Consider the following 17,262-nt stretch of genomic DNA (forward strand, 5'->3'; position numbering starts at 1 on the left):
AGAGCATGAGTATTTGTAGCTGCCTGTTTGGAGTGACCGCAATAGATGTGGTTCTTGGTTTTGCTGCTCTGACTGCAGCTGTAAGCCCCGTTCAAGCTTTCCAACTACAGTGGGGCATTTCACACACATATCATATTTCATCTGCGGAAGAGTTGATGCTTGGTGCCATACAGACAGATTAAGATCTCTGAAATAATTTCCTTCTTCTCTTTGCAACATGCCCGTACTCTTAATGAGGCTGATTGCTGGCAGGTTATGTCCAGCTTTGGTATGGAAATCAGAGACCAGCGCTTCATTCCTTTTACTGCCCCAAAGGGGTTTTTTTTGTGAGTTCTCAACTTGACTATGAGTTTAGAGTACGTGGATTTACTCCAAGGGCTCCCCTTTCTAATTAGTACTCTGCTTGGCCAGCCAGGCCATCCCAGAGCAGTACAGCTGGGCTGGTTTTGTTTGTTGTCCTCTTGATGTGGATGACCAGCATCATGTGTATGTGCAAATAATTTATGGGTCATTATGGAATTTGTGTTCTGGCTGCAAGTTTGTGCCACCAATTACAACCACACAGTTCTTAGTGATGTCCTTTTTTCGCATATCTCTTTTCAGACTAGTCCGAGAGGTGACAGGAGTAAATGTCAACATGAGGGTTGGAATCCACAGTGGGAGAGTTCACTGTGGAGTCTTGGGCCTTAGGAAGTGGCAGTTTGATGTGTGGTCCAATGATGTTACGTTAGCCAACCACATGGAAGCAGGGGGCAAAGCTGGGTAAGTTTCTTCATCAAAGCTGTTGCATTGATATGTGTGCTGTTTTGTGTCTGACGTGTCACACTGAGGTGGGGAAATGGGGGACAGAGGTTCAGAGAGTCTGCTGTAAAATTAACTGTGGGTGTAGTGTTTTAACCACGTGCAAATGTCTGCAAGGTTATTCTGTTCTGTGTCTACATGTCTTTGGTTACAGAAAGTATACAAAATCCCCAAAATGGGCATATCCTTCTGTGGTAAGAACTGAATTCCTTCTCTGTGAAACAAAGCTGATACATACAACAGTAATGAGCAGGTCTGTGTGAACACTAGCAGAGCTGGTCATGGTTACAAAGAGATGTGACTGTACGTTAACATGTACATTTCCTGGAGAGCATCACAGCTATTGATGGATATTGTATGAAGCGTTGTTTCAGACCAGTCTTTTGTTTTGAAACATTCCTGTGAGAGAACAGAATCGGTTCTTGTTTCACTGCTGTATGGACCAACAGAAGACTCAGTTGCTGCCAAGTTGACTCCGTGAGATAATTTTTCTATGTGTCTTTCCGTGTTTTCTCTGCTCTGGAAGAAAGTGTAAGACTATGGTACTTGATAGGATACCTCTACAAGGCACTTTCGTACAACAGTGATTAATGTGATACGACAAAAAAGATATATGCTACAATATATATTACATGTGTCCGCTGAGTAGACATGTCTTTGTGAAGGGCCTATATTTGCCAAAAAATATATCATCTGCTGTGTGTTAGAGCGAAGTGAATAAAAGAATGGGTGCTTTATAACTAAGGAGGTGCTTGTAAATGGATGTGTAAGATGCTTAACATGAACACCTCTTTCTTTAAGAAGATGCCTCCTGGCCTACTTCCTTTAAAACAGATGAAACTCTCATACTGTATCTGTAAGAATAGTGGCATGGCTAAATAAATTGTTTTATGTTGCTTGTTTGTTCCAGTACACGGAACCTGTCTCTGACAGTAACTGGCTTTTTAGGTGATAGCTTTTCAGAGCCCACAAAACTGGCTTGTCTTTTGTCTCATTCAAGGCGCATCCACATAACAAAGGCAACCCTGAACTATCTCAATGGAGACTATGAGGTGGAGCTGGGCTTTGGAGGGGAACGCAACGCTTATCTGAAAGAGCACAGTATTGAGACCTTCTTGATTGTGCGGTGCAGCCAGAAACGGGTAAGACCAAACAAACTAATGCAGGTTTAGATACTTTTAATAACTATAATAGATGGTCTCTGGCACATCAAAGTAGAGTGAACAGCAGCCTTTATAGATGAGTGACTACCTGATCTTCAGTGACAAAAATTCCTGTTTTTCTTTCCTCTTCCTGAACTTCTGCATGCTTAGAAAAGAGTGTAGCCACCTTCTACATAAGGTCTCTGCACCAAGTACTTTCTAGGTCGATCAAAGAAACTGTTCTGAGTTGTTTTCAAAATAATTGTGAAGAATGTTAATATAAATATGTAATTTTTCAATTAAATTTGATACTTGTATAAGTGCTTAAAACAATAGATTAAAACCACAAAGATCTCTTTGTCAAATTAGAGAGGAACTCTTGTCCACCTGCTCACCATATTGCCACGAACATGAAGATTAGCGCAATTCTTATCATTACTTTTCAGCCTCTGCTTCTGAAGGTGGGAAAATCTGGCCCACTGTAATGATGGATGATCACTGTGACAGGGGGATGAGATCATACCTACTGCCATGACACAGGTCAAGCTGCACAAAATAAGGCTATCAGGGCATTACTGGCTTGAACTTGAGTCAAGTCAAACTCAACTGGGCTTTAGCCAGTATATCTTCTTTTTGTGACTCTGACAATAACGGAAGATAGGTTGATGTTATCACTAGTTTGTATTATTTCAACTAACGGTAGACTGTAATACTAGAAAAAGACCCTTTTGATCATCTAGTTGAGCCTAGCCAATAATATTTCTCTAAGTAATTTCTGCACTATAAAAACTGCTTTGTTATTTATACTACAGGCAAGCATATAAAGATTGTCCTGAGTTGAAAATTATTTCAAATATTTCTGAATCTAAGATCAATTAAAGCTTCCCACAGCTGTAAAGATGACTACCGTGAGATTAAATGAATTAGTCTGTGACATATTCCAATAGCATGGTTGGTTTGAATAACCATAACACCTGTACAGCAATACTTTGGTACCGTTGCCTCATTTCCTGAGAGAATGGAAGCCTCAAATCTCCTTAATGGATATTGTGTAAAAAATCTCCAACAAAATCCCTTATCATCTGCTGAAGAGAGAAGCTGATATTTTGGTTTCTATCTGCTCCTAAGATAAATCTCATTAACAATCGTCAATCTTCAAAAGAGGATTAGAGCTTGCAGTGCAAGATTATTGTTTCCTGAGTATCACTGCTTGTCAGTTGGCCAGCTGATGTTTATACCTAAACCACTTCTTCTTTGCTGGGTAGATTTAAGAACATAAACCAAAATACCCTTATAGTCAGACCCCATCTCCTGGGGTGGAAGAAGTATATTGACTTCTTAAACTGTGCACTCACCAAGTTGTCTGCATGTTCTTGTGGAGAACTGAAAGTTTCTCTGGGGAGAAGAGGAAGCCCTAAGATCAGGATTCTGCTCCTTGACAGCGTAGCCAAAAACCCTCAAAAACAGAGTCACAGAGCACTTGGGACTTGACTTCATTTTTTAACACAGAACTGTCTTTCAACTAGGAGACAGGAGAAAGACTCAGGAGAGATGTGGATTCCATTCCAGACTTAGATTTTGAGGAACTTGCATCTTTGTGCCTTGATTTTCCATGGTAAAATAAAATGGCTGTCTCTCCCCTCATTCTTCTATTGCTTTATATGTATTTATTGCAGCTCTGTTACACAGTGTAGCCTGTAGCTGAAGTCTCTAGGTGCTACTATAATGCTGCTCTAAATGTGCTGCATCCCAGAGTAGCTAAGAATGGGACATGTGCATGGCCTGTGAAATCATTGTGCTAAACTGAAACATTAAGAACTGCTATCTAAGGTCATGGATATTAGTATTTGGAGTTTGAGGGGCTCCTGGTTTGCCCATACTGCTGCAACTTTCTTGCTCCCATAGCCATTTTCTATCCCTTTGTGTATAGTTTAAAGTTTTCTCCCTCTTTAAAAACTCCTTTTCACATATTATGAAGATCAGAAGTGAGAAAAGCTTTCTCCCATAGTCAGTTCAGTCAGTCTTGAATATTCTGGCTGATGCTAGGCAAAGTTCTAACATTTCACTTTTTCCTTCCATTTCTGCTTAATTTTAATGACTTCTTGTAATGTATTTAGCCAGATTTTCAGTTCAGTCTGTTTCAGTAATGGCCATAAAATGTTCACTTAACTTAGTAATGGGTTCCTGTAGGTCATGGCTGGGTTCCTGTTATCCTCACACACAAGGCACAGGATTTGCATTGAACTGAGAGGAGATGCATAGTTGACCCAAGTAACTGTTTGCCTGAGCTATTCCTCATTTCACACAGGCAGACTTGAATTACCTGAATACTTAGTCCACAGCCACTGAAACCCAACAATAGCAGGAGTTACGATGAATGTATACAATGTAATGGCATCTGTTCCATACCCTTTCTGCTTACTGTTGCCGTGGGGAGCCATAACTTGGAATTTCCTGGGGTTTTTTGTTTATGTGACTTTTTCATCGTATTAATGCCATTGCTTCGGCACAAAGTAAGTGGGAAGAACATTTATCTAATATTTTTGTTTCAGGAACTCAGACTAGCTCCTTCTTTGAAGAGTTTTTTCCTTCTTAAGGATGCTGTTAACTGGAATATATTTAATTGAGTTGGGGGGGGGCGGGGGGGAGGCAGGCTAGATTCTGATTACTCAGTCTTTAAATAACATCCCTAGAGCTGAAAATGTAGTTCTTGTTTTATATTTGGTACACAGAAAAGTTGCTTTCTATTGAAAGAGAATAAACTGCAAAGTTTTAAAATCCAGTCTGTTTAGGTTTCTCTCTCCTTACCTTTAGTGGACCTTCTAGATCCACCTTCACTGTTCTGTTTGCCCCGTCCTGTGACGCTGCTGCTCTTGTGGGTGAGCACCTGCCTGTGAAGAAGGCACCACTCAGATACCCCAGAGCAGTGCAGACTTCATTATTGCAGTGTTACGTTCCCCTAGATAAAAGTTTTCCTGGGGTTTTTTGAAAGCATAGATGCAAAGTTGTTTTCCTTGTGTTTGCTTTTAATTCTTTAAGCTAGGGTTTTGATAATTAAATAAAACAGTCTTAACTGTGAGATACAAAGGATGCTATGCATTTTATTGTAATGTGAACCTATATATATATACTCACACATATATATATAAATGTGTGTGTATATATATATAAAGTAATTCTTGTCATAAAATTAGCAGGGTCCACCATAAAGCTCTGTTGAACCTTTGCTGTGGTTTGTTTGCTCCCGTTAGTGCTAACACTGGGCTGCTCTAAAACCTGGTTACTCTGGTGCCTGCTTGCTCCGGTTGTCTGGTGTCAGCTCTCAGACAGTAATTGTATCCTTCATCTCCCTCTCAGCTTTTTTTCTCCAAAGACAAATTCTTTTAATGTCTTCTCACATGAAGAAGAGACGAGCACAAACTCTCACAGCAAGCTCTTCATTTTTGTGATCATCAAAGGAAACCTTTACCTTTTGCATAGTTACATTATCATGGTGTCTGATACTTATTCTGTGATGAACTAATGTGATTCCTGATAATGAAACCAAGTTTCTGACTGTAATTGCTAAGTCATACATTTTATACAGTTGAATGTCTCAGAAGTCACACTTCTGTTATGTCAGGCTTCAAATGTTGGGTGCTAATACTTCTTTTTTTCTTATCTATCAAATACTACCTCTGCTCCTGTCATTAGCAAAGTCTGTCATTGCTACATTTGGTGCCAGATGCGATAAGAAAAAAATTAAACAAAATCTGTCCCAACACTAATCGCTGAGTAACTCTACTAGTAACTTTCATCCAGTGTAATATTTCCTCATTCAAAACCATCTCTTGCCATTTCACTGGAAACCAGCTCTTTGTCCAGCTTAGTATTCCCTGTCTGTCTTAGCCATTAGTCTCCGGCACAGCACTCTGTCAAATGCTCTATGGAAGAAACAAGGCCAGTGAGAGCTACTGTATTTTTTCTGTTCAGAAACACTTGGACGCTCTCATGTTAATCCAAGCCCAGCATTTCCTGGTCTACAAGTTCTGTGTCTTGATCCCTGACTAAATAGTTATTAAAAGTATCTGTTACCAGAATTGAAATTGCAGTTGGAAGTTTTGCACAGATCTGGGATGGAGGTCGTCCTTCTGACTTCAGCACGTCACACTTAAGTTTTGCTTCCAGCTTAGTCATGTTTGCTGTTTATAACCCTATGTTTATGACCTCTCTTCCCTTTTGCCTCTACTGTGACAGTAGCGATTATCTGAAGAGAAATAATCTGCTCTTTCAGTTCTAGAATAATGTAGATTTTTAAGTTTCTGGTATCCTCGTGTGATATGGGGTGACTTACACAGGGTGACTTGTCCTTATTCAGTATTTTTCTCATTCAGTTCGATATATGTTTCTAATGGACTTAATACCTTAGCATGAAATATGTGAATTCTCCAAAGAGATCTTTGCCTTTCATCCATTACTGGCTTTGCACCTTCATTCTTTATCTGAAAGTCTGTGTTTCCAGATAAACAGTATATTATCAGCTAGAGTTACTATTATCCAGGTCTTTACTGATTCCCAAACTTAACTTCAAGGCATTGTAGTGAACTACCCAGCATTAATCAGTACAATGTCTTTATCTTTCTACAGTGTGGTTTTGTTTTATTCTTGTTATAATTTTTTATAAGTTTACCCTGCAGACTGTAGCGTTCCTAACGCATAACTCTACTTCCACCTTCACAACTTTTGTATCTGTCCTTCTGCATTTTATTCAAAACGTCTGTCCCAGTCATTACTGCTATCCTATCACATCTCTGCTATTCTTACATTATTCAGTGTGATTATTGTTGTAGTATCCAGTAATCCCGGTTCTTTTGCTGCCCATGTTTCTGGAGTTTGTACAGGAGCGTGTCCCTGGGTGGTTGCTGGCATCTTTCTGCTCTGGTTTGAGATCAGGTGCTGCACTAATTTGCAGAACCACATGACTTCTAATCATTGATAAAAGCTTTACTCTGAGAAGGGTGGAAAAGTATGTGTTTGGAGGAGTGGGAAACAGACCTTAAGGTGAATAGGATTTTAACAGCACGTTAGGTTTGCAGCTAGTTTTATTCTCCTCAGCATAGTGAAAAGTCTTGGGAAATGCTTTGCTTTGAAGACAAGTGGAAATAAAATGTGACTGTCAACGGATGAGCAACACTGCTGACTAAACACACTGTGCTGAGTGCACAAAGTTGGCAAACTGAAAAAAAAAAATTTTTTTTACAATGTCTTTCAATTCCAGTAAACATGGGTGTTTCTTTTAACAATAGCAGGTACACAACAGTTTCAGAAAGGCTTGTTGATGGTGGCCTTAAAACAGCTCAACAAAGCTTTGGCCATAACTGCTAGAAAAACAATTCTCCTTCTTTTCTAAATAGTGTCCTGAAACTCCATCCAGCTGAAGAAACAAAATGGTCCTTTAAATGTTGTGCATGTGACTCTCCTAAAACACAGTCAATCTAATGTGATGATTCCTCAGTTTAACAAATTTAGTCACAGCTCAGCAGGGTTCCATTCATACAGTTTTATGAAGGCAATGGTTTGGAACATGTAGCACTGCAAGAATTGTCATTCACATATCAATAGGACTTCAAGACAATTTAAAGAATAATAAGTAGCTGAATCTGAAGTGGATGATACGTGCTCAGATTTCACTGCTTTGTTGCACTGATAGTGATCAATATGTTGGAAAATTCTATCACACGCTAGAGAAGTAATAGGCATTCTTGATGCAGTTGATAAGTATAAGAAAATCCCAGCTTTTCTGCAGTTTTGCCTATAGCATTACTGTAGCTCAGTGTGTGGGAACTGGTGGTGGGAACACAATAAAACCTCTGGGAATAAGATTTACAGTCTCTTTGCGAGTCCAGATTTGAAAAGTTCCCACAACAGCTTTCTGGAGTTTAGCCACTTTAGTTCTGAAAAACTCATTGCTGTCAGAAACTTTTGCACCTGCTCCTGTTGTTGATAGTACCTGCCTACCTAACGAGTAGGACTGAAAGGTATCATCTCTTCCTTTTCTTTATTCTTCTTTCCAGTCTTGTTAAGCCTTAGGTAGCCCTGTGTGCAAGTTGTCCTCATGCTGTCACTTAGCCAGGAAGAAACAGAGGTGAGATCCTCATAAATTTCCACAGAGGAGCAGTGATCCTTCTAATTATTCATTTTTAGAGTTTGTTATTATCACCATCCACTGAACAAGTGATTTTTCAGACAATAAATTTGCTCAGCTTCTTAAAATATCAGGTTTTGAATAAAAATAAAAATGTTTTTGAATAAGTATTGATGTTAACAACAAAGTCCTGTTGTTCAAGATAACATAGGAGCACACTGTGTAATGTGGGAAACCAAAAATCTACTTAGCTTGTATGTATGTGTTTTAATCTGATTGGAAATATTGCTGAAATGTAGTTCACAACCCAGTGGAAACCTACAGGGGTTGGGGGGGAAATACTGCCAGAGTTCATGTAGCAGTGGAAAATTTATGGTGGTTGGCCTCATGGTTAGAAACAATCTCAGAAGTGCATATTTACCCATTTGTCTTGCCTTACCTCAATCCAGATGTGTCAATAAACATGTATGAGGTCTTTTTTTCCCTTCAAATTAAACAAGTGATGCCTCAGAGTCACCAGGATAGCATCAGGTAGAAGGATTGCTCACTGGCATATGTCTGCTTGGATTTTGGGCATTAGGGCTTTTCTCAAATTCAAATCAAATTTACTAACTCATGGGGGGAAACCTGCTGTATGTATCTTTTATCACCTGTTGATGTAAAGGCATTTGCAATATAACCAAATAGCTTTGCTTTTGCAGGTCCCCAGACTAGTTTCAACATCTAGAGTTTTTTGATTGCTTTTTGTTGAAAACCCTTCACTAAGTTGTAATAAAATGGATTGACAGTGCCACTTATATTATTGAAAACAATATATATTTTCTTGGAGATAATGAAACTGTATTTCCTACCAGTTTTCTGGCATCACATCATAGAAGAAAGAAGCATAACCATGAAAAAGATTGCATAACTCAAAAATCACAAGAAAGTGCTACAAATGATGGCAGAGACCATAAAAGGACGTAACTTTTAAAAAACAAAACCTCAGACCAACTCAAATCTGAACATCAGCATTGCATCACATTAGTGTATTTTTAGAAACACTTAAAAGACAGCTCTCCTGGAGGTTATCCAGTGGCTCTGTCATGATTGCCCATGTGAAATTCAGCTGGTGTGCAGTGAAGGAATTTTCAGCTCTTGCAGGTGAAGCAGTGGTGGGTTCGATGAGGGGAAGAGGTGATGTGGGAGGCACTTGCTGTCCTGGGGGCTTGCAAGGTGGGAGCGTGTATGGTTCTTCCCAGCAAACATTCCAGGATGCTGACAGCTCCCTTAAGTTTGCTCCCACGGACTTTCCTTGAGATCCTACGCTTGTCATCCTGGCTGGGTGGAAAAAGATCTTTGCTGGCAGCCTGGGGCTGCGGTGACCACTGCTGCTTACTGTCAGGAGGCCAGCACAAGGCTCCTGTGGCAAGTGGCACCACGTCGCAGCTAGTGGCCGCGAAGGCTGCAGCACTACAGTCCCGGGAACATTTGGTGCCTGCGTGGTGAGGTTGTGGTCTCATGGGAAATGTTGTCATCATCACTGTCTCTTTGCAAGAAAAGAGGTGATGATTTCCCATGCTTGTCAATCAGACAGCCGTCCTCAGCACTGAATTTTAGCAGGCTTTTAAAAATTTCTTTGCAAAAAATAATTTAAGGCAGTGTAACACTTGACATTTAACTCTCTGGTTACCATGGAAATAACGCCAGGTATTTTGCAAACTCCTGACAGGTACAAGTTACAGTGAATAGTTGAGAATCAAAATAAATAGGTAGGGAAAGCAGACTCCAGGCAAAACCAGTGTGGATTTACCTGTATTGTCATACAATACTTGAACCAAAATTCTAGAGTTTACAACAACTCATGCTTTCTTTTTAAATTATTCAATTGTCTGAACACTTTCTGAAATCCAATATTAACTATTATGTCTAATTATTTCGGTAATCTCATGGAAGCATTCTCCTGAAAAAGTTTAATCTCTGAAGTAATAAACAGCCAAGTTGTAGCTATCCCTACTGCACAAATTTTCAAGCTCTCCAGAGCTTGTCTCTTTTAAGCAAGGGCATAATAATTACCAGCCCTCTGCCTTCTGTGTCGGTACAGGTAAATTGCACAGTCCTCACTGAGCAAGTCTCCAGTGCAATCCTCGGTAGGAGAAGATTAAAGGCTTTGATCTGGTGCAATAAACTCCTGTCTTTCTACAAAACACATTTCACATGGAAACCTGCCTGTCTTTCTAGCTAGAGAATGTATTCAGAATAAGAAACTAACCAGCCTGTTGTTTAGCCTAGATACACGCTGCACTTCTGTGCTTTTGTAACTGGCGTTGAGCTTGACTGAAACCTTTCCAACAGATCCTGTGCAAACTTTGCAGTAAGATCCAACTGCAACCAAAATTCAAAACCATTTCTAATACCAAAACCAAAGACTTTGGACAAACTTCAGGAAAATTAATGTCAGTGATGAAGTTTACAGCTAGCTTTAGGGTAAAGTAGACCATTTTGTCACACTCTGCAATGCCATTACCCCTAACAGATACAGAGTTAAGCGTTTGCAAGATTTACACACTTTCCTTAGCATGTCTGAGAAGATGCTCTTGCAAGTGTGGAAGATGATTTGCTTGTATCTACAGAGAAAGGTATCCTTTATTTCCTAGCAGCTTCAGGGAGCTTCACGGCTCCTGTTCTCCAACCAGATCACTCTGTCATTTCTCTTGTAGACGTACCAGTCTTTTTATTTTGTTTTGAGGACCATCTATGTATTATCTCAGCTTGGAACTGCACTTTCTTATCTGAATTGTTCAGTTTGATAAAGTTTGCTAAAAAAGATAATAGATGTCTCCATTTTGAAATGCTCGCTGTGTTTACATAAGTTATGGTGGTTATTCAAAACAAGCAAAGGAGTAAAATGTGCACGACTTAGGGGCAAGTGTTTGAAAAAATGAGAAGAAAAAGAAATGGTGGGCTGGGACTGCTTCTGATCAGCGGCCACTTCATAAAGTTCAAGGTGCAAAGCCAGCTTCTGGAGTGAGAGATCAGAAGCAAGAGATGCGTGGAGAATGACTGCCATGTAAATGTTTCTAAATTTATTCTGCCTTTCTCTGTTGCTTGTATTTCAGAAAGACGAGAAAGCCACAATAGCCAAGATGAACCGTCAGCGCGCTAATTCCATCAGCCATAACCCACCACACTGGGGTGTTGACCGGCCCTTTTATAACCACCTTGGAGCTCACCAGGTCTCCAAGGAGATGAAGAGAATGGTAATGCCTTGCTTTATGGACATTAATTTCTTTCTTCTTAATACAGCATTGTATATCTCTCCCTGCTTTGTCTGAAGATTTTTTTGCAGCCCCCAGGGCGTTTACCAAATGTGAGTGGTAAATTCTACTTTGACTCCAGAAATAATAACAATTGGTACATCTGGAGGTGAGTGATTGTGAGATGAGTCACAAGGTTGTTTGAGAGGGAAAGGGAGGCTGAATGGCACAAAGAAAGCTCTTTTGTCTGACTTGTCTCACGTTCTGAAAACTCATCCAGGCTGTGTGAGAAGACCTGATTATCTACAAAAATTGGTCAGTAACCCAAGCAGCTGACATCCATTTGTACTAGATCATTACAGACTTCAGCACCTGCAGAGGTTTCTTGCTTGCATTGTAACAGTCAGATGCCGTTCACCTTCTATAAGCTACATGCCCATGTATACTCATGGGTCCTCAGGAAACACACCACTGTGTTTAACACTCGAGAATATATTCTCAAGTATGTGGGTTAATTGGCCTAAGGTAGCAGGCATCTGCATTTCTTGTTTATACCTTTTGATCTTTCTAAATTACAATGAACAAAAGCTAGTTAGAAACACAATTGGACTGAGAGCACTTTTATGGCTTATTTTACACAAAGTTGTAGATGACACCTTTGTTTCCTGCAATAAAGGTAAAGAGAGTTTCTATTATAATGGCTATTTGTAATAATAATAAAAATATTTAGCAACTCTGTAATTGCATGCATAATCAGATTGCTCTGTGACCTTATTAATGCTGTTTCGACCCTTCAGACACAGAAGTGTGGATTTGTTGCCCACTTTGTTGCCCATATTCAAAGTTCTGCTCCAGGTCACCAAAGCCTTTAAGTATTCAAAGAAATTTTAAATGTGAGATTCACTCCCACAGCTTAAAAATTTTGACATAGCTATAAGCAACTGCATATGGTGTCTTCTAATGGGAAATGCTGGCACGTTTATTATTAGTCAGTGCTAATATTATTCAATCATAATATTATTTTACAGTGCTAAACCAAATTTCTTAATCTCCATAGTAATGTGTCTTTCATTTCTCAGATCTCCAAATGAGGACTTCTGACATAAGCGTACAGATCAGTGTAACTGTGCATTTTTTTATGTGGGCTTTTCAATAGGGTGTGCTCAATAAGCATGACATTATTAGAAGAGCCTAATCACACTAGCACATAATTATAATTATAAGTTTCTTTGAATAGCTTTTAAGGGGTTCTTGCAGCCTCCTGTTCAGAAACAAGGTGTAAGCATGCCAAATGGTATTATGCTTCTTGGTGTTAATTACAGTTTGCCATGTCTAACTGGTTGTTCAGTTGGAAAAACATAATTATTTATTGAAATATCAAGCTGAGCCCTAAAAACTTCACTGCCCCTCACTTGTAGGAGGAGAAGCTTCTCTTTTCTTTTTTTTTTCCTCCTCCTTTGCTTGAACCTTTCTCTGTAATGGTATTTACCTTTTTATAAATTCAGCAGCTCAGAAAATTGTTTCCACTCAATCTGCTTCTTTACTGCCTCTTGTATTAAGCTCTTTTTCGAGAGGCTGATGTTTCATGCATCAGGCTATTTCTTGAAAACCAATTTAAACCTGATTCAGATGTATTATTTTCAGCTAGACTTTTTGTTGTGCTTGGGGACCATTTTTTAAAATCTGTTATTTACAGTATTTCCCCACTGTTTTATGTTTGATATGCATTAGTCAAAATGAAAGCATGCTGCTCTCTGTGGCCTAGAGACCATTTTAATTCCTGCTAGATGGACATTTTATTGATTAGATCATAGGAAAAATTTCTCCATCTCCTGTCTCAACTCTTTCTCTCTGTGTTAACTTCTAATTTAAATATGCATTCCTTTGTACCACCGAGCTTTGCACAGTACTTTATTTGTCTGTAATCTCTAACACTCTCTTACATGGATGCTGCCTGTGCTTAAATGCATGCACAGTGGATGCAGGCTGCACACACATGCACACTGCAGACTGCCTGCTTAGAAATACAAAATATACAGACAGAAGGGGAGCAGAACTACAAAGGCTTTTTTCACTGCTCCTCTGGGATGACGTGTCACTGATCTTGGTAAGCCGCACCAGCTTTCAAAGCTCCTGAAAATGTGCTCTTTGTTCCACATCATCCACCTTTCCCCCAGACCTCTTGCATATAATTATATGTAGCCTTTTTTCTTGGAAACTATGAACATGTGCAGTGCAACATTGCCTTTCTCTTTAAAACCTGGAGCTCCTTGGCCCTGTAATTTCAAAACAGGTGTCTGTAAGGGTAATTGTGAGCTAGTCCTCAGGCAGTAGCCAGGTAATGTTGCAGTGATGTGTAGTTACATTATGTTGATATGTAGAAATGAATACATTTGTGTGTAGGGAGTGATATGGATGGTTATAAAGGACACAGGTTTTTGTCATGAACTTGGAACATTTTGCATTATGAAGACAACCATATTTCCAGGAAAAAAGAGAGTTTTCTTGTGGTACCACTTAAAATTCCCAAAAAATTCCCCAAAAGAGAATATTAAAGTTCCCTGAATTGTATTTGTGGAAGGAAACGGTGATATTTAATAGAAAGCAGAATTATTTTGGCCATTTTTATTTCCTTTGAATGCTGGCTCTGGTAGCTGTCTCTATTCCTAGGATATATTAGCAGTAGTCCTGGATGAGATGGATTAGTATCAAAGGTAGCCATATACTCCTTTTCTTGCCCCCCTCCTCTTTGTCATGGCATTTCCACACACTACCCTGTCTGGGCACATGGGCAGCGCCTCCGGCGGGGTTTGTGTGGGAGAGCAGCCCTGCCCACAGCACAGGGAGGGCTTTGGTCCCTGCTTCTCTCCATGTTGTAGCTTGTAGCTTAACCTCTGCTGGGTCCAGCTGACTTTCCACAATGCTCCTAAGCTGTTTCCCTGGGCACACAGGAGTTATTCAAGCACTTGCATACTTATATAAATAAGACAAAATATCCTACATGTGTCCATGCAGAAGTAATTTAAAATGTCCTGGAAAATGAGTTGTTTTCCTAATCCTACCCTAGCTAACTAGGGCCTGTGTCAGCTGGAATTGCAACCATGCCAGTTCACCCCATCCTGCCCAAGAGCCCCTCCATCTCCCCCATGCACTGATCTGCTTTCTGGACCATTCCCAATCCTTCCTTTTTCCCTCCCATTGCTTAGCAGTGGCCTTTCTTATCCTGCAGAGCCTCCGGGAGGCAGCAAGCAGGAGACCCTGACGTTGCCCATTGCTGACCCTGACCCCCATAAGCTGCTGGAGCCACTGCCTGGAGAAAGCTGGTCCTGGGGACTGTGCTGCTTCAGGCTGCTGGGTCAGTGGCTGCCCCTAAAAAAACTGGTAAATTTGCAGCAGAGAAAGATCAGATGCAAATGGCATGAGAGGGCAAAGAGCCCTGCTCTGAGCTGGCCACCTCTGCTGGAGCCCTGGCCCTGGGAGCCTGGGTTGTCGGCCAGGTGTGGAGCGGGTGGAGGGCTGCTTCACCTGCCCTGGGCAGGGAGAGAAGCCTGGACAGGATCAGCTTTGTGCCTGTATACAGGGTATGAAAAGAGCCCGAGGATGGCAGAAGAGAAGCACAGCTGCTTTCTATTTTTATTGCTTTTTACAGCATGTTTTCTTGTTTCCTAAACAAAAGCGGTCAGTCAGGACCAGTGACTGTATCTCTCTGGAAATGCAGATTTTTGTTCTGCTCGTGATGTACACAAAGGAGCAGCGTTCCCCCAAGTCACGGTACACCAGCCTTGTCTTCCCTGATGTCTCTCTGGTCCAGTTTTTAATTGCAAAAGGTTAAAAAATAGATGTTCTTGAAAGCATTTGTGAGTACAGGTTTATTTATAGCTGTAACAATATTTATACACCACTAAGAAATACTTCACTTTTCCCAGTATAGATTTCAGATTGCTTTTATAAATATTGATGGATTTTAGACTTCTGGAAATAATACTCATGTCTCAGTTTTCATCAGCAAAACAAAACTGCTTTTAAAAAAAAAAACAAAACAATTTGGGGATTGTAGTTGACTGTAAACTGAAAGAGGTTTGTTGTAAACAATAAAGAGGCAAATGTTGATACCTTCCAAAATTGCAGGGCTGTTCTAGATGACAGATTATTCTCTTGCTTCTTTTACCCTGCTCAGCATTATTAATAATGTAGTTGGTTGTAGCTGAAGAACCATGTCCAATTTGGGATAACAATCCTTTAGCACAATGTGGATGAATTGGAGATAGTCCAGTGGAGAAAATTACAGATTAGGAGAGTTTCAATACTGTGAAGAAGCATTGAAGTATTGGGTTTGTTTAGTCTAGAAGGGAGAAGACTGATGGGAGACAAAAGTATTCAAATACATGAAGGTTTGTAAGGACAGAAAATAATGATAAATCATTCTCCATGACTGCAAAGGGCAAGATTAAAAACAATCATTATAATTTGCTGCAAAGACCTAGATTAAGAAAAAGCTTAGATACAAGGAATAGGCTCTATAAGGAGCTTGTGGAATTCCTCACTTTCCTGAAAACATTTTATTTATTTTATCCAGGGCTTTTCAGTCCAGAGGAGCATCACAAAATCCTTTACATATATAGAAACAATAACATTTAAAAAAATCTATATTGGGAGAATTTATAGGGAATAAAGAATATAAGAATAATGTGAGACACATGTAAAGATTTTGTGAAATTTCCAATCTAGGCTGCACAGAACTTCGAGGCATCGATCTACCCCCTTGTACAGGAATCAACTATACCCACAACATTTCTGACCGATATCTGTCTAGCCCTAAATCCTCAAAGGGTAGAAATCCCACAGCCTTACTGGGCATCCTTTTCAACAGTTTGATTATTTTTCTTGATGTTTCACTTCACATTTCCTCACTTCAGTTTTCAAACATAGTGCTGCATGAGCTCTTCACAGTAGATAGACAGTTTAATTTTCCCCTCCTTTGCAGTTATCTTCTCCATATTTGAAGACTATTACCATGTCTCTGCACAGCTCCAATTTCTTCATCAATTCCCTAGTTGGTGCTTTCCAGCCTGGTGGTTGTTCTTGTTCCCCTCCGAGCACTTGCCATTTCGTTGATAAGAGGCAGTGCCCGCACTGAACCCAGCACTCCTACTGAGGTTTTAGTAGTGCTGTCCAGAAGGCGGTCATTTCTTGAGGTCTTACGGCCAGACTTGACACAGCCTAATGCTGTCTGGCTTCCAGAAAAGAAGGCATTAGTTGTGTCATGAGATCTACTCAGCTGTGGAAAGTCCTGCTGTTGGATGGTAAGGCTGCCATACAGCTGTCATATTTATTTTACGCTGGCTATTATGACTGAGCTTATTCCACTGATAACATGCTTTGGGGAAGGTTTACTTCAGAAATAGGTACCTCTGAGTCCTTGTAATCAAATGTGAACAGAGTGGCTAACATGATTACTGAGCCTGGTTGTAGATGCCTGGCAGATTTCCTTTTATTTTTTCAGCTGCTGGAAAGGTTTAACATTAGGAAGTTTAGGAACAGAAAGAGGAAACCCTGAAGATCTGCAACACTGATTTCAATCTGACCATGCTTCTGTCATGAGTCTGAGTACAACTAACGAAGCATTTAATTTGCAATGAAATTGTGTATGATGTTGATGTTAGTTACAAAGTAAAAACCGAAATAAAATCAAATAGGGATTATACAGGTGTAGGAAATATGACTGTGTGGAGGTGTTAAAAATGTGAGACAAGGTTATAAAAATGCATCCTAGATATGTCCAGTGCAATAAAGGACAAGCTCTTCTTTCAGGTAGGCACTGCCTAATTCCTTGTGGTGCTGCTCAGAGCTCTGCACATGATATTTGATTGCTTGGTGTTTACTTTCTAATGAAACAACACTCATCTACAAACCTGGTCATTCAACCATAAAATGTAATTCCTTGTCCTATTCACCCTGT

The 17,262-nt window shown here is 40.0% G+C and overlaps 1 protein-coding gene across 2 annotated transcripts in view; it reads left to right on the forward strand.

Moving 5' to 3' along the window:
• Positions 1-17,262, forward strand: part of ADCY5 (adenylate cyclase 5) — a 223,278-nt gene that overhangs the window by 165,974 nt on the left and 40,042 nt on the right. For both annotated transcript variants that reach the window (XM_074911429.1, XM_074911428.1), the window contains exons 6-8: positions 604-762; positions 1,802-1,943; positions 11,166-11,306. In XM_074911429.1, coding sequence (XP_074767530.1) covers positions 604-762; positions 1,802-1,943; positions 11,166-11,306 — 442 coding nt within the window. The remainder of the gene's footprint in view (positions 1-603; positions 763-1,801; positions 1,944-11,165; positions 11,307-17,262) is intronic.

Source organism: Athene noctua, chromosome 7, assembly GCF_965140245.1.
Source record: "Athene noctua chromosome 7, bAthNoc1.hap1.1, whole genome shotgun sequence".
Taxonomy (NCBI): Eukaryota; Metazoa; Chordata; class Aves; order Strigiformes; family Strigidae; genus Athene; species Athene noctua.